Consider the following 17,613-nt stretch of genomic DNA (forward strand, 5'->3'; position numbering starts at 1 on the left):
GGGCAGCCTGGCCTTCATCGTGGCTCACCGTGTGTGTGTGTGTGTGTGTGTGTGTGTGTGTGTGTGTGTGTGTGTGTGTGTGTGCAGGGGAAGAGTGTTGAGTCTTGAGTGTTGAGCTTCTAAAGACTGCTGAGGCGTTCACTCTCGTATCTTCGCAGCGACTCTTGGTCTCCCTTTTCTTGGAGACGCAATTCAGCGAGCAGCGACCACTCCCGGCAGGACGAGAGAGACACTGGGGAGAAATGGCTGTGCTTGTGATTATATACTGGGCGCCTTTTAGATAATTTTCCTACAGTTTCCAGATCTGGGACAGGATGTTTCGTGCGTGACTTGCTGTGTACTACTTCACGCCTCGACACAACTTACTCCGGGCTCAAAGTACGACTGTTACTCAGCGCCACAGAGAACATCAACCGGGATCTCACGGGTGACTTTCTCTGTTCAAGGTGCAGAAGCTGAGTAAAACTATCGCGAGGATCACAGAACAGTCCATGCTGGAAAGTCTCAGCACCTTCCAATAGAGGCTTTTCAAACAGGCGAACTGAGGCGCCGAGACGCTTGAAAATGCGGCTTTTTGTCTCCCTTGCAGCCGACGGAAGGAAGGGAAATGATCAGAGAAGAATGGACACGAAAGGAAGGGAAATGATCAGAGAAGAATGGACACGAAAGGAAGGGAAATGATCAGAGAAGAATGGACACGAAAGGAAGGGAAATGATCAGAGAAGGATGGACACGAAAGGAAGGGAAATGATCAGAGAAGAATGGACACGAAAGGAAGGGAAATGATCAGAGAAGAATGGACACGAAAGGAAGGAGATGATCAGAGAAGGATGGACACGAAAGGAAGGGAAATGATCAGAGAAGGATGGACACGAAAGGAAGGGAAATGATCAGAGAAGAATGGACACGAAAGGAAGGGAAATGATCAGAGAAGAATGGACACGAAAGGAAGGGAAATGATCAGAGAAGAATGGACACGAAAGGAAGGGAAATGATCAGGGAAGAATGGACACGAAAGGAAGGGAAATGATCAGAGAAGAATGGACACGAAAGGAAGGGAAATGATCAGAGAAGGATGGACACGAAAGGAAGGGAAATGATCAGAGAAGGATGGACACGAAAGGAAGGGAAATGATCAGAGAAGGATGGACACGAAAGGAAGGGAAATGATCAGAGAAGAATGGACACGAAAGGAAGGGAAATGATCAGAGAAGGATGGACACGAAAGGAAGGGAAATGATCAGAGAAGGATGGACACGAAAGGAAGGGAAATGATCAGAGAAGGATGGACACGAAAGGGAAGAAAGAAGAAAAGGAATACAAAGGAAAAAAAAGAAGAACAAGGGACGAAGAACAACAACAATAACAAGATTAAATTAAAGAAGAAGAATAAAGAGAAGAAAGAAAGCAGAGAGAGAGAGAGAGAGAGAGAGAGAGAGAGAGAGAGAGAGAGAGAGAGAGAGAGAGAGAGAGAGAGAGAGAGAGAGAGAGAGAGAGAGAGAGAGAGAGAGAGAGAGAGAGAGAGAGAGAGAGAGAGAGAGAGAGAGAGAGAGAGAGAGAGAAGTTAAGAAAAGAAGGACATATAGGAGATCATATAAGTCTGAGTGTATGTGATACGAAGTTATGACTCTACGTCCTCTTCCTCCTCCTTCTACTTCTCCTCCTCCTCCTCCTCCTCCTCCTCCTCCTCCTCTTCCGCCTCTTCCTCCTCCTCTTCCTTAATCAATCGTATAATAATGGAATAGTGAAATTTGGATGTCACTTCCGGAGACTTTACTAACACTTGTCAAGCTAATCAATTTCTCTCTCTCTCTCTCTCTCTCTCTCTCTCTCTCTCTCTCTCTCTCTCTCTCTCTCTCTCTCTCTCTCTCTCTCTCTCTCTCTCTCTCTCTCCCTCCCAGCCTCCCCCTCCTGGCCAGGAGGAGGGGAGGAGGAAAAGGAGGAGAAGGAGGAGAAGGAGGAGAAGGAGGTGGAGGAGGAGGAGGAGGAGGAGGAGGAGGAGGAGGAGGAGGAGGAGGAGGAGGAGGAGAGGAAATGAGAGAAAAGAAGAGCTGGAGACGCAGGAGTAGGGTGAAGATGAGAACGAGGAGAAGGAGGAGGAGGAGGAAGATCTTTCTCTAATAAATCACGCTTGTTCTCGTGCTGTCAAAGATAGAGAGGCAACTCACAAAAGGTCAAACTCTTTCGCCTCTGCATATCAACATCTACCTTTCCTTCCTGCTAGAAGTATGCCTTCATACAGCCTGTGCCTAAGAAGGGTGACCGCTCCAATCCCTCAAACTACCGTCCTATAGCTTTACTTTCTTGTCTATCTAAACTTTTGAATCAATCCTTAACCGGAAGATTCAAAAGCACCTTTCCACTTCTGACCTTCTATCTGATCGCCAGTATGGGTTCCGCAAGGGGCGTTCTACTGGTGATCTTGCCTTCCTAACTGATTCTTGGTCATCCTCTCTTAGCCGTTTCGGTGAAACCTTTGCTATTGCGCTGGAGATATCAAAAGCCTTTGATAGGGTTTGGCACAAATCTTTGCTCTCCAAACTACCCTCTTAACGTTTTTCTATCGTTCTCTCTGTACCTTTATCTCAAGTCTCCTCTCTGACCGTTCTATTTCTGCTGTGGTAGACGGTCACTGTTCCTCCCCTAAACCTATTAGTAGTGGTGTCCCACAGGGTTCTGTCCTATCTCCCACTCTCTTTCTGTTGTTCATTGATGAACTGTCCTATTCATTCTTACGCCGATGACTCCACTCCGCATTATTCAACTTCTTTTAATAGAAGACCAACCCTACAGGAAGTTAACAATTCAAGGCTAGAGGCAACAGAACGCTTAGCCTCAGACCTTACTATTATTTCCGATTGGGGCAAGAAGAACTTGGTGTCCTTCAACGCCTCATAAACACAGTTTCTCCACCTATCTACTCGACATAATCTTCCAAACAACTATCCCCTATTCTTTGACAACACTCAGCTATCACCTTCTTCAACACTAAACATCCTAGGTCTATCCTTAACTCAAAATCTCAACTGGTAACTTCATATCTCTTCTCTTACTAAATCAGCTTTCTCGAGGCTGGGCGTTCTGTACCGTCTCCGCCAGTTCTTCTCCCCCGCACAGTTGCTATCCATTTACAGGGGCTTTGTCCGCCCTCGTATGGAATATGCATCTCACGTGTGGGGGGGCTCCACTCACACAGCTCTCTTGGACAAAGTGGAGTCTAAGGCTCTTCGTCTCATCTGTTCTCCTCCTCTTACTGATAGTCTTCTACCTCTTAAATTTCGCCGCCATGTTGCCTTTCTATCTTCTATCGATATTTTCATGCTGACTGCTCTTCTGAACTTGCTAACTGCATGCCTCCCCCCCTCCCGCGGCCTCGCCACACACGACTTTCTACTCAAGTTCATCCCTATACTACTTCTACTACTACTACTACTACTACTACTACTACTACTACTACTACTACTACTACTACTACAACAACTTCTACTTCTACTACTACTACTACTACTACTACTACTACTACTACTACTACTACTACTACTACTACTACTTTTTTTTTAAATACTACTACTACTACATAAATGATACCTCCACCCATGTTTATTTTCCGGACACATAATCATGGAGGGCTCCATAGCTTGGAGGTCATTAGCCCCAGCTCTGTTCGCTAATGACTGTGGCATCCACCCATATCACTAATACTACTTGACACTAAATCACCCATCATCTATTACGTCTAGATCCCCCTTTCCTTCCCTACTCACGTCACTCCCGACCCACCCTAATGTCACTCTCCACCACTGTGGCTTCATAGTCCATATTGGAGATGTTGGTGGCTTTTGGGCCAGAGTGTCTGGTGCCCCTGAGACATAGGATGGCCGACCTGAGCAGGGAGAACGAGAGGCGACACCTCATCCAGGCGATAACGTGACTCCTTGGCTGATGCTTCTTTCCTGAGATTAGTTCCGCGAGCATTGGGCCCTGGGACCCATCCCGCCGGATGTGGTGAAGACGAGGGGGGTGAAGCTGCCCTGATCCACATGTTGGATTCTTTCACCGTATGCCCTTGTCTTCTCCTGCTCGTTCCTGTGGTGGGCGGCTTGCAGGGGCAGCTCACGGTGACAGGCAGCCATCGGGTCGAATATGCGGATGTCCATGAACGCCCGCTGTCCGCGCACCCAGAATCCGCGGGCACTTACATCAACCCGTGCCTCCTGTGAGGTATTGGCCGTCCTGTATCGAAGGTGTTCGCCGTCCAGGGGAAGCAGTGCCGGCTCGGTAGTGACGTCTTGGCATACCTCCCCGAGCATGCTGGCTGTCAGATCCCTCACTTCATCGTGTCGAATACAGACGAAGCCTCCTTTTTTACATGTCATGGTGTGGGTGACATCATTTGGTGATCCACATGCACAGAGATCAGGCAGTCCCTCAATCGGCCAGCCATATCTCAGAGCAATGGCGTCGACAAATTCTTGTTTGTTGAGGCTGAAGCCCTTTGCTCTGATTGGTAATGACGTTAGCCAGTTAGAGGCGCCTGCCTCCTGTGCTGTGTGTATTTTTCTACCCATTTCTGTGGACAGGTGGTGTGTAAGACGGTCCAGCTCGTCTTTTTGGGCCTGTTGCCTTTCTTCCGAGATTTTTCTTTTAATATCTCTTATTTCTGTTTGGTCTATCTCGCCCTCTGCCTCCTGAGCGATGATCCTGTTGATGAGTGACCTGGTAAGGCTGATGGAGTTTTGGTTCTCCTTATCAGCCAGCTTCTCAGGGTTGGTGATCCCCATCCCACCCAGTCTTGGGGGAAGTGCTAGCATATCCCTCTCCTCCTCCCCCAAAGCATGAGATTTCACTAGGGCCGGCAAAAATACATTCTTGACGGCATTTTCCAGTGGTCGGAGGAGTGGACTGATGCCGGGGATGGTGCGCATCAGGAACGTTCACCGATGTTGGATGCCGTGGGTGTACGCTGAATAGGTAGCGTGTGGCTCAGTCTTGGCAATGGCAGACAAAGCTTCTATTTCCCTCACCCATTCAGCTACTTTGTCTCCCACGTACCCCTTCTTATATACCTCTGTCCCGATCACTGCACCTAAGTGTCGTTGTCCGTCTTTTGTCACAATGACGCCACTTCCTCTAAAAGTTTCTGCGGCATGGTCATAATGTTCAGGTTTGACAATAAGGACAGACTTGGTGGCGTTAGGGATGTATCCTATCTCAGGGCCGGCGGTGTTCACAGTGTCCCACCACCCTTTTAAGTCTGAGATTTTACCAGCACCTGAGAGGTCATCCGTATAAGCCACCTGTTTCACCCGTGTTTCTGCGAACGCGATTTCATTTTGGAGGACTGATAGGCCCAGGGCGTACATAGCCATGGCTATTGGGTCACCTTGTGTTGTTCCCTCAGATGATTTTAACACTTTCACTTTTCCACTGCTACTACTACTACTACTACTACTACTACTACTACAACTACTATCATTACTACTACTATCATTACTACTACTACTACTACTACTACTACTACTACTACTACTACTACTACTATCATTACTACTACTACTACTACTACTACTACTACTAACTAGAGAGTATGGCGAACATTATTATAGCGAAGTTTTAATCTTAGTGACATATGTAGGAAAGATGTAACAGACTAACTGAAGCAGTGGTTCCCAACCCTTTTTCTGTCGTTTCCCGTCATCAACTTCAACACCCGGATTTCCCCGCTCATGTGGACGAGGAAAAAAGTAGCCAAAACACGAAATTTACGTGCTTAATAACGCAAGTAATATAGTAAATAAATAGTAGCCAAACACAATATTTACTTAATAACACAAATCAATCAGTTCTGTACCGTCTCCGCCAGTTCTTCTCCCCCGCACGGGCCTTGTCCGCCCTCGTATGGAGTATGCATCTCACGTGTGGGGGGGCTTCACTCACACAGCTCTCTTGGACAGAGTGGAGTCTAAGGCTCTTCGTCTCATCAGCTCTCCTCCTCCTACTGATAGTCTTCTACCTCTTAAATTCCGCCGCCATGTTGCCTCTCTTTCTATCTTCTATCGATATTTTCATGCTGACTGCTCTTCTGAACTTGCTAACTGCATGCCTCCCCCCTCCCGCGGCCTCGCCACACACGACTTTCTATTCAAGCTCATCCCTTTACTGTCCAAATCCCTTACGCAAGAGTTAACCAGCATCCAAATCCCTTACGCAAGAGTTAACCAGCATCTTCACTCTTTCATCCCGCAGGCTGGTAAACTCTGGAACAATCTTCCTTCATCTGCATTTCCTTCTGCCTACGACTTGAGCTCTTTCAAGAGGAGGGTATCAGGACACCTCTCCTCCCAAAATTGACCTCTCTTTCGGCCACTTCTCTAACTCTTTTTAGGAGCAGTGAGTAGCGTTTTTTTTTAACATTTTTTACCTTTTTTATGGCCTTGAACTGACTCCTCTGCTGTAAAAAAGGCAATAGTTTCCGCCGTCTAATTGCCAGTAATTTATATTTCCTTCGTGTTAAAATTCCCCCCAGAATCATGAAATTTCCTCCCAGGGGTAAATTTCCCACAGGTTGGGAAGTGCTGAACTAGATAGAATGTATAGCGAACTTATTTATAGCGAGGTTTTAACATAGTAGGATAATCAAATAACATACAAGTTAGAGTATATAACAAATTTATTTATAATGAAATTTTAACATCGTGACATCTGTAGGAAACGTGTAACAGGCTCACTGGAGTGTGTGGCGAACAATGCTGTCGTGAAGTTTTAACATCGTGACATCTGTAGGAAACGTGTAACAGGCTCACTGGAGTGTGTGGCGAACAATGCTGTCGTGAAGTTTTAACATCGTGACACACGTAGGACGGGTGTAAGCCAAAAGAAAATCATCGCACTCAAACAACAACAACAAAAAAATAAAGCTGACTGAATTAAGAAAAGATCCACTAAGAAGACTAACACTTGGCAGGAATGATCATGGAGGGAAACACGCAGCAGGCTGAAAGTGAACAGTGGCAGCACAAATATGAAGCAAAAAAAGTGAAAAGGTAAAGTAAAAAACTAAAAAAAATAAAAGAAATTATTGAAACAACAAAACTCGCTTAAAAATATAATGCATGGTCACTCCTCCTTTCCTCCTCTTCCTCCTCCTCCTCTTCCTCCTCCTCCTCTTCCTCCTCCTCCTCTTCCTCCTCCTTCGCGCCATCACTATAAACAACAAACAAATAAAGAACAAAAGAATAAAATGTGAATTAGTGATTGGAGCCGTTTGGAAAATTTACGGTCCAGGAAAATGTACTTGTGTGTGTGTGTGTGTGTGTGTGTGTGTGTGTGTGTGTGTGTGTGTGTGTGTGACACGGTGCTGCCCCCTGCTTGTCTTGAGGGCAAGGTGCTGCCCCCTGCTTGTCTGGAGGGCACAGTGCTGCCCCCTGCTTGTCTGGAGGGCACGGAGCTGCCCCCTGCTCGTCTGGAGGGCACGGTGCTGCCCCCTGCTCGTCTGGAGGGCAAGGTGCTGCCGCCTGCTTGTCTGGAGGGCACGGTGCTGCCGCCTGCTTGTCTGGAGGGCACGGTGCTGCCGCCTGCTCGTCTGGAGGGCACGGTGCTGCCCCCTGCTTGTCTGGAGGGCAAGGTGCTGCCGCCTGCTTGTCTGGAGGGCACGGTGCTGCCCCCTGCTCGTCTGGAGGGCACGGTGCTGCCCCCTGCTCGTCTGGAGGGCACGGTGCTGCCCCCTGCTCGTCTGGAGGGCACGGTGCTGCCCCATGCTCGTCTGTGGGGCGCGGTGCTGCCCTGCTCGTCTGGAGGGCACGGTGCTGCCCCTGCTCGTCTGGAGGGCACGGTGCTGCCCCTGCTCGTCTGGAGGGCACGGTGCTGCCGCCTGCTTGTCTGGAGGGCACGGTGCTGCCCCCTGCTCGTCTGGAGGGCACGGTGCTGCCCCCTGCTCGTCTGGAGGGCACGGTGCTGCCCCCTGCTCGTCTGGAGGGCACGGTGCTGCCCCCTGCTCGTCTGGAGGGCACGGTGCTGCCCCCTGCTCGTCTGGAGGGCACGGTGCTGCCGCCTGCTTGTCTGGAGGGCACGGTGCTGCCCCCTGCTCGTCTGGAGGGCACGGTGCTGCCCCCTGCTCGTCTGGAGGGCACGGTGCTGCCCCCTGCTCTTCTGGAGGGCACGGTGCTGCCGCCTAGTTGCCCTCATCCTGCAGTGCTTACCCCTGTGTGGCGTGCTGGCCTGGGAGCGGCAGCAGCCGTGTCCCCGTGCGTCGGGAGCGGGGTCTCACGCACGCCCTCAGCCCTCTGTGATCCCTGAGGGTGTGCCCGGGGGGGCTCGCCTCGGGGTGAGGTAAGCAACATCATCGGAGTCTAAGTATTCGGCCTCGTGGCTGGGTGGATGCCCTGAGGGTGTGCCCGGGGGTGCTCGCCTCGGGGTGAGGTAAGCACTATCATCGGAGTCTAAGTTTTCGGCCTCGTGGCTGCGTGGATGCTCGGAGATATTCTCGTAGATTGGAGGCCCGGGGATCTCCTCGTAGATTGGAGGCCCAGGGATCTCCTGGTGGATTAGAGGGTCGGGGAACTCGTCGTAGATGTGCTCCTCGTCGTCGCCGAAGTACAGGTAGTCGGGCTCCTGCTGCCGCGGCGCCACGCGCGGGCGCACGGTGGGGCCCGTGGGCGGCTCCACGCGGCTGTCGCCGATCGCTGCCTCGCCACCGACGCGCCAGGAGGCGGCCAGTCCACGCCGCGGCGGCACGCGGGGCACTGCGGGAAGAATGCGTGACCATTACCACCATGACAACGACGACCGTCACGAAGGGGAGAGAGAGAGAGAGAGAGAGAGAGAGAGAGAGAGAGAGAGAGAGAGAGAGAGAGAGAGAGAGTTACCATTCAACAAAAAAAACATACAAAGAAGAAGAAAAAAGAAAGAAAAAGATAGGAAGAATGAAAATTACACTCCCTCCTCCCTATCTTCCCTCCTTCCCTCCCTCCCTCCTCCCTATCTTCCCTCCTTCCCTCCCTCCCTCCTCCCTATCTTCCCTCCTTCCCTCCCTCCCTCCTCCCTATCTTCCCTCCTTCCCTCCCTCCCTCCTCCCTATCTTCCCTCCCTCCCTCCTCCTACCTTTCTTCCCTCCTTCCCTCCCTCCCTCCTCCCTATCTTCCGTCCTTCCCTCTCTCCCTCCCTCCTCCCTATCTTCCCTCCTTCCCTCCCTCCCTCCTCCCTATCTTCCCTCCTTCCCTCCCTTCCTCCTCCCTATCTTCCCTCCTTCCCTCCCTCCCTCCTCCCTATCTTCCCTCCTTCCCTCCCTCCCTCCTCCCTATCTTCCCTCACAAAGGAACACAAAGTAAGAACAAACAACAGCAGACCTGCTGGTCCTTACGAGGTTGTTTGTGACAAGCTACACTAACTATCTAATCAAAGGTGGAAGATGAAGGACAGCAAAGGCGAAGGCTCCTCCCCACCCCCCCATCCCTCCAGCCAAAGCTGGCAGGAAAGGAAAAAGAACCATGCAGCATGGAAAAACTGCATGGAATTTATGTAGGAAAGAGGAAAGAACTACCATTACTGCTACCACTAACCGGGCGATAAAAGCGGACAAGGACACTAGTATTCCAAAGAACTTAACGTTATTACGACAATGAGTAATATCTTAGTTGCTGGTTGGATTCAAAACACTTGTCTATTCTATTCTTGAAGGCCGTAACTGTTGTACTATCAACGACATCACAAGGTAGAGAGTTCCAAACATTAACAACTCGATTGAAGAAGAAGTGTTTAGCTTCGTGCGACGAGAATCTTTTACCACTTATCTTCAAATTGTGATTTCTTCTTGTTCTATTTGATCGATCAATTGTAAAGTAATCTTCCGCATTAATATCACTGAATCCTTTAAACATATTAAACACTTCTATTAGATCGCCTCGCATTCTTCGTTTTGATAGGCTGAATAAATTTACTTCTTTAAGCCTTTGTTCATATGATAAATTTCTCAACCTAGGATTCATCTTTGTTACTCTTCGTTGGACTCGTTCCAACTTTTCTATGTCTTTTCTGTAGTAGGAAGACCAAAACTGTACACAGTACTCTAGACGGGGTCGAACCAACGAATTATACAGTTTTAATATTACTTTTTCCGATTTATTATTAAAGACTCGTCCGATGAAGCCAACCAATTTGTTTGCAGTTTTAACTACCTCTGAACAATGCTGACCGGGCTTTAAATCGCTTGATATAGTGATTCCAAGATCCTTTTCTTGACTTACTGCAGAAAGTTGTTGGCCATTCATTACGTACCGAACGCGATTGTTATTTTTTCCGATGTGCAACACTTTACATTTGTCAACGTTAAATTTCATTTGCCATTGATTGGCCCAACGTGCAAGTCGATCTAGATCTGATTGTAAAGCTTCTTCGTCGAGTGTCGCAGTTACTTTACTAACAATTTTTGTGTCATCAGCAAATTATTTTGATACTTTGCAAGTGAGCCCATCATCGATATCATTAACATAAATTAAGAAGAGCATGGGGCCAAGCACTGATCCTTGAGGTACGCCGCTTCTGACATCGAGCCAGTTAGATGTAACACCGTTTAGAACTACTCTCTGTTTCCGCTCAGAGAGCCAGTCCGCAAGCCAATTGTGAATGTTACCCGAGATACCGTGCGCCAGTAGTTTGCTGAGCAATCGTTGGTGGGGGACCTTATCAAATGCCTTTTGAAAATCCAGATATATGATATCTACTGATCTGCTTTCATCGAACACCTCAAAAATATAGTGAAAAAAATCAAGTAAGTTAGTCAAACACGAACGTTTACTACGGAAGCCATGTTGCGAATTATTTATTATATTATTTTCTTCGAAGAATTTCACCATATTGTCGCGAATGATAGTCTCCATTAACTTACAAACAATCGATGTCAGGCTAATTGGTCGATAGTTTCCTGGATGAGACTTGTCCCCCTTTTTGAAAATTGGTGTGACATTTGCAAGTTTCCAATCCGACGGAACTTTTCCAGCTGTTAAAGATTTATTGAATATGATGGAGAGCGGTTTACAAATTTGATGTTTGATTTCTTTTAAGACCCTAGGGGTAATTTTGTCTGGACCAGGAGCTTTGCTTACTTTAATCTTTTCAATTGTGCGTAAAATGTCACTTTCTACGATGAGCACGCCACTTAACATCTTTTCGGCCCTTCTAACCTCCGGCGGTTGAGGTGATAAACAATCTTCGTCGGTAAATACGGATGCGAAAAAGTTATTTAGGATTGTAGCCATTTCATTTTCATCGTTCGTGTGGTTACCATTTTCATTAGCAAGCGGTCCGATACCACAAGTGAGTGACTTTTTATTATTTACATAGCTAAAAAATTCTTTAGGATTAGATTTACTTGTTTCCGCTATATATTCTTCAAGATTTTTCTTGCTTCGTTTTATTAATTTCTTGGTTTGTCAGCCTCGCTTTGAGTTGATATGTATCTACTGTATACGCATTTTTTAAGAGATAGGCTATTTTGAATTTCGTTATTCCACCATTTGGGTTTCTTCTTAGAAGCTGAACGTCTGTTACGATAGGGTACGCATATGCTTATGGCATTGTTCAATATTGAGGTGAAGGCCCCCCAAGATTTATCAATATCCGTTTCCGCCGTGATTTCAGTCCAGTCAGAATTATTTAGAATTGATCGGAGTCTTACGAAATTCGCTCTCTGATAATCAGGCACCTTTTCTTTACTAGGAGTTACTTTACTTTCTTTCATATTGATGCTGAATGTGATTGTTCGGTGATCGCTAGAACTAAAAATTGGACCAACATTTACTTCGTTAACCAGATCAGCTGTCGTTGAAAAGATAAGGTCAAGTATATTATTTTCCCGAGTCAGTTCTTGAACGTGTTGATGCAAATCACTTTCTAGTAAATTTGTGTACAGGTCGAGCCCTGTATGACAGTTCAACAGTTCACCCCATCTTTTCACTGGCAAGTTAAAGTCCCCAACAATTACTGCCTCGCAACTGCTACTTGTTTCTAATAATAATTCACTTAATGCGTGGTCGATATCAAGAGTCTGCCTTGGCGGTCTGTAGATAAGTCCAACTACTATTTTACAAGACTTATTTTTAATTTCAATGAAGACCGTGTCCACATTGGTTATAATATCTGTTTTCACTGATACTGGATGGAGAGTTGTGGCTATATAAGATAACGCCTCCACCTTGTTTGTTTTCCCTTTCGTGACTAAAAATCGTATAACCCGGAATCTATATTCCGCAATGAAATCTCTATTTGAAGTGTCTATCCAAGATTCTGTGACTCCGATGATTTGATAGTGATTTGTAGCTGCGAGTGCTTCTAAGTCTTCAAATTTGTTACGTAGGCTACGAGCGTTTACATAGCAAGCTTTAATGTGATTCCAGTCGGAAGTTTTGCAGGTTGAGTGCACCCTTACGGTGGAGCTGCTGGTGTTTTCACCTCCTCGTTTTTTGGCTTTCGATAGGGAGGAGGGAGGAAGGGAAGGAGGGAAGATAGGGAGGAGGGAGGGAGGGAAGGAGGGAAGATAGGGAGGGAAGGAGGGAAGATAGGGAGGAGGGAGGGAGGGAAGGAGGGAAGATAGGGAGGAGGGAGGGAGGGAAGGGCCAATCAGTGGCAAATGAAATTTAACGTTGACAAATGTAAAGTGTTGCACATCGGAAAAAATAACAATCGCGCTCGGTACGTAATGAATGTCCAACAACTTTCTGCAGTAAGTAAAGAAAAGGATCTTGGAATCACTATATCAAGCGAGTTAAAGCCCGGTCAGCATTGTTCAGAGGTAGTTAAAACTGCAAACAAATTGGTTGGCTTCATCGGACGAGTCTTTAATAATAAATCGAAAAAAGTAATATTAAAACTGTATAATTCGTTGGTTTGACACAGTCTAGAGTACTGTGTACAGTTTTGGTCTCCCTATTACAGAAAAGACATAGAAAAGTTGGAACAGGTTCAACGAAGAGTAACAAAGATGATTCCTAGGTTGAGAAATTTATCATACGAACAAAGGCTTAAAGAAGTAAATTTATTCAGCCTATCAAAACGAAGAATGCGAGGCGATCTAATAGAAGTGTTTAAAATGTTTAAAGGATTCAGTGATATTAATGTGGAAGATTACTTTACAATTGATCGATCAAATAGAACAAGAAGAAATCACAATTTGAAGATAAGTGGTAAAAGATTCTCGTCGCACGAAGCTAAACACTTCTTCTTCAATCGAGTTGTTAATGTTTGGAACTCTCTACCCTGTGATGTCGTTGATAGTACAACAGTTACGGCCTTCAAGAATAGAATAGACAAGTGTTTTGAATCCAACCAGCAACTAAGATATTACTCATTGTCGTAATAACGTTAAGTTCTTTGGAATACTGGTGTCCTTGTCCGCTTTTATCGCCCGGTTAGTGGTAGCAGTAATGGTAGTTCTTTCCTCTTTCCTACATAAATTCCATGCAGTTTTTCCATGCTGCATGGTTCTTTTTCCTTTCCTGCCAGCTTTGGCTGGAGGGATGGGGGGGTGGGGAGGAGCCTTCGCCTTTGCTGTCCTTCATCTTCCACCTTTGATTAGATAGTTAGTGTAGCTTGTCACAAACAGCCTCGTAAGGACCAGCAGGTCTGCTGTTGTTTGTTCTTTCTTTGTGTTGCTTTGTGTTCCTTTGTGTTCCTATCTCTCCTCCTTCCCTCCCTCCCTTCTTCCCTCCTTCCCTCCCTCCTCCCTATCTTTGCTCCTTCCTTCCCTCCCTATCTCTCCTCCTTCCCTCCCTCCCTCCTTCCCTCCTTCCTTCGCTCCTCCCTATCTTTTCTACTTTCCCTCCCTATCTCTCCTTCCCTCCCTCCCTCCCTCCTTCCCTCTTTCCTTCCCTCCTCCCTATCTTCCCTCTTTCCCTCCCTCCCTCCTTCCCTCCTTCCTTCCCTCCTCCTTATCTTTTCTCCTTCCTTCCCTCCCTATCTCTCCTTCCCTCCCTCCCTCCTTCCCTCCTTCCTTCCCTCCTCCCTATCTTTTCTCCTTCCTTCCCTCCCTATCTCTCCTTCCCTCCCTCCCTCCTTCCTATCTTCCCTCTTTCCCTCCTTCCCTCCCCGCCTTACTTCTCCTTACCATAAACTCCCTAATGAACCTATTTTCCTTTCTCCCTTCTCCTTTTCCCCCTTCCTCCCTTTCCCCTCTCGTCCCTTCCTTCCCCTCTCGCCTCTCTCTCTCTTCACCTCTCCCTCCCTCCCTCCCTCCCACTCTCCTCCTCCTTCCACTCCCTCCTGTTCATGTTTTCCTCCTCCGTCTTCTTGTCTTCCTATTTTCAGCCTATTTTTCCTCTTTTCTTCCCTGTTCTCCTTTCCCTTCCTTCTTCCCTTCTTCTGTTCTTGCCTCCCTCCCTCCTCCCCGTCTTCCTGTCTTCTTCCTTTCCTCTCTGTCTTCTCGCTCTTCGTCCCGTCACTTTTGTTTTCCTCTCCCTCACTTGTCTCTCCTTGATCGCTGTTTCCTCCTCTCCCCTTCATCTCCTCCCACCTTCCTCCCTTCTCCTTTCTCTTCATCCGTCCGAGTCGTTCGTCTCTCCCTCTCCTTCATCCTCTCTTCATTTCTCTTATTTTCTTCTCTTCTCTTCTTCTCCACTCCTTTGCTCATTCCCCTTCCCTTTCTCTGCATCTCTCCTTCCTTCCCTTCCCTCCTGTCTTCCATTCTCCTCTCCCTGTGTTAATGGTTCGTTCTCTTCTCTCCCTTCATCCCACGTCTCCCTTCCTCCTGCTTTTCTCTCCATCTCCTCTTTCTTCTCTCTTCTCGTCTCCTCTCCCGCCCTTCCCTCCTCTTTTTCCCTCCTTTCATAAAACCCTTTTCCTTTGTCTCCTCCTATCTTGTTCCTCCATTCTCTCTCTCTCTCTCTCTCTCTCTCTCTCTCTCTCTCTCTCTCTCTCTCACACACACACACACACACACACAACTTGCGAGAGAGAGAGAGAGAGAGAGAGAGATTTACCTTCTTTGGATATCCTTCGCTGCCGGAAACGCCACATCACCACCACAAGAACAACAAGAACACCAACACCTATCATTGCCGACACAACGATGATGGTGATGGTGGTTGTGGTGATGGTGGTTGTAGGGGTGGTGGTGGTGGTGGTGGTGGTGGTGATGGGGATGTAGGTGCAGTTTATCCATGAGAGGCTTTGACTTGTATATTCTTTAAGAGTGCATTGTTGATTCGGGTACTGTGATCTCCACCTTGAGGGCCCGTGAGCCTCAACAGTAACAGCCCGGTAATCAGGGAAGTAGCCTGTTCTGCGGCACCCAAGAGCACAATCACCAGCCCGTACTGCAAACTGAAGACCGTAGCCATTGATGCTGCCATAGTTCAACACACGTGCCCACAACCTCCACCACTGTGCGTCCCCAGGGAAGCAAGTGGCGTCCAGCGTGAACCAGGCGTCACTCAGCCAGCCACCGCCCGCCGCCACGAGCCTGATGCCTTTGAACCCTGGATCGGGGTGCACGTATAAGGTGGTGCTCCAGGCGCCCCTGTTATGTTCCCTGGTGGTAACGTTCTTCCATTCCTCATCCCCCGAGATGGTAATTTGGGCAGGGCAGCGTGGGTTCCAGTAGGGTCTGAAGGAATTTCCGGCCGCAAGCAACGATGATTCAATAAACACCAAGAGTAAGGGCAGCCTGGCCTTCATCGTGGCTCACCGTGTGTGTGTGTGTGTGTGTGTGTGTGTGTGTGTGTGTGTGTGTGTGTGTGTGTGTGTGTGCAGGGGAAGAGTGTTGAGTCTTGAGTGTTGAGCTTCTAAAGACTGCTGAGGCGTTCACTCTCGTATCTTCGCAGCGACTCTTGGTCTCCCTTTTCTTGGAGACGCAATTCAGCGAGCAGCGACCACTCCCGGCAGGACGAGAGAGACACTGGGGAGAAATGGCTGTGCTTGTGATTATATACTGGGCGCCTTTTAGATAATTTTCCTACAGTTTCCAGATCTGGGACAGGATGTTTCGTGCGTGACTTGCTGTGTACTACTTGACGCCTCGACACAACTTACTCCGGGCTCAAAGTACGACTGTTACTCAGCGCCACAGAGAACATCAACCGGGATCTCACGGGTGACTTTCTCTGTTCAAGGTGCAGAAGCTGAGTAAAACTATCGCGAGGATCACAGAACAGTCCATGCTGGAAAGTCTCAGCACCTTCCAATAGAGGCTTTTCAAACAGGCGAACTGAGGCGCCGAGACGCTTGAAAATGCGGCTTTTTGTCTCCCTTGCAGCCGACGGAAGGAAGGGAAATGATCAGAGAAGAATGGACACGAAAGGAAGGGAAATGATCAGAGAAGAATGGACACGAAAGGAAGGGAAATGATCAGAGAAGGATGGACACGAAAGGAAGGGAAATGATCAGAGAAGAATGGACACGAAAGGAAGGGAAATGATCAGAGAAGGATGGACACGAAAGGAAGGGAAATGATCAGAGAAGAATGGACACGAAAGGAAGGGAAATGATCAGAGAAGAATGGACACGAAAGGAAGGGAAATGATCAGAGAAGGATGGACACGAAAGGAAGGGAAATGATCAGAGAAGGATGGACACGAAAGGAAGGGAAATGATCAGAGAAGGATGGACACGAAAGGAAGGGAAATGATCAGAGAAGGATGGACACGAAAGGAAGGGAAATGATCAGAGAAGGATGGACACGAAAGGAAGGGAAATGATCAGAGAAGGATGGACACGAAAGGAAGGGAAATGATCAGAGAAGGATGGACACGAAAGGGAAGAAAGAAGAAAAGGAATACAAAGGAAAAAAAAAGAAAAACGGGGGACGAAGAACAACAACAATAAAAGGATTAAATTAAAGAAGAAGAATAAAAGGTTAACAAAAGAAGGGAAAAAATAGAAAATACCAAAGAGAAGAAAGAAAGCAGAGAGAGAGAGAGGAAGTCTGAGTCTGAGTGTTTGTGATACGAATTTATGACTCTCCCTCCTCCTCCTCCTTTTCCTCCTCCTACTCCTCCTCCTCCTCCTCCTCCTCCTTCTCCTCCTGCTCCTCCTTTAATTGTATATAATGGAATACTGAAATTTGGATGTCAGTTCCGGAGACTCTACTAACACTTGTCAAGCTAATCAATTTTTCTCTCTCTCTCTCTCTCTCTCTCTCTCCAGCCTTTTCCGTCGTCATATAATTAACGACCCGTCTTATTCCCTTATACTTTCGTTCAGTAAGTTTGTTGATCGTGTTTCTTTATTTGTTTATTTTTTCTCTTCTCTCGTTTGTGTGTCCCATATTTTTGTGCCTCAGTGGTCAGTTTGTCTTCGTCCAGGCTGCATCAGCAGGTATCATTCTTAAACTCCCTTTCGGTTTTCCCATGACTAATTTCACGTCCCATTCCCTTTAAGTTTCGTTCGGTTAATCTGCTTCAGTGTGTATTCGTGAACTCCCTTTCGGTTCTCTTATGATTAATTTCACGTCCCAATCCCTTTAATCTTCGTTCGGTTAATCTGCTTCAGTCTCTTCGTGAACTCCCTTTCGGTTCTCTTATGATTAATTTCACGTCCCAATCCCTTTAATCTTCGTTCGGTTAATCTGCTTCAGTGTGTATTCGTGAACTCCCAAGAAGGGGTCGGGTAACCTTTCCCTGCAGGCCA

At 47.4% G+C, this 17,613-nt stretch overlaps 1 protein-coding gene across 1 annotated transcript in view; it reads right to left on the reverse strand.

The window, feature by feature from the left end:
• The window catches only part of LOC126992057 (uncharacterized), a 19,349-nt gene extending 2,579 nt beyond the window's left edge, over positions 1-16,770 (reverse strand). Inside the window, exon 1 of the mRNA XM_050850738.1 lies at positions 15,212-16,770. Within this exon, the coding sequence (XP_050706695.1) occupies positions 15,212-15,663 (452 nt within the window). The 5' untranslated portion in view covers positions 15,664-16,770. The remainder of the gene's footprint in view (positions 1-15,211) is intronic.
• Positions 16,771-17,613: the final 843 nt, after the last annotated feature.

Source organism: Eriocheir sinensis, unplaced genomic scaffold, assembly GCF_024679095.1.
Source record: "Eriocheir sinensis breed Jianghai 21 unplaced genomic scaffold, ASM2467909v1 Scaffold392, whole genome shotgun sequence".
NCBI classification, from domain to species: Eukaryota; Metazoa; Arthropoda; class Malacostraca; order Decapoda; family Varunidae; genus Eriocheir; species Eriocheir sinensis.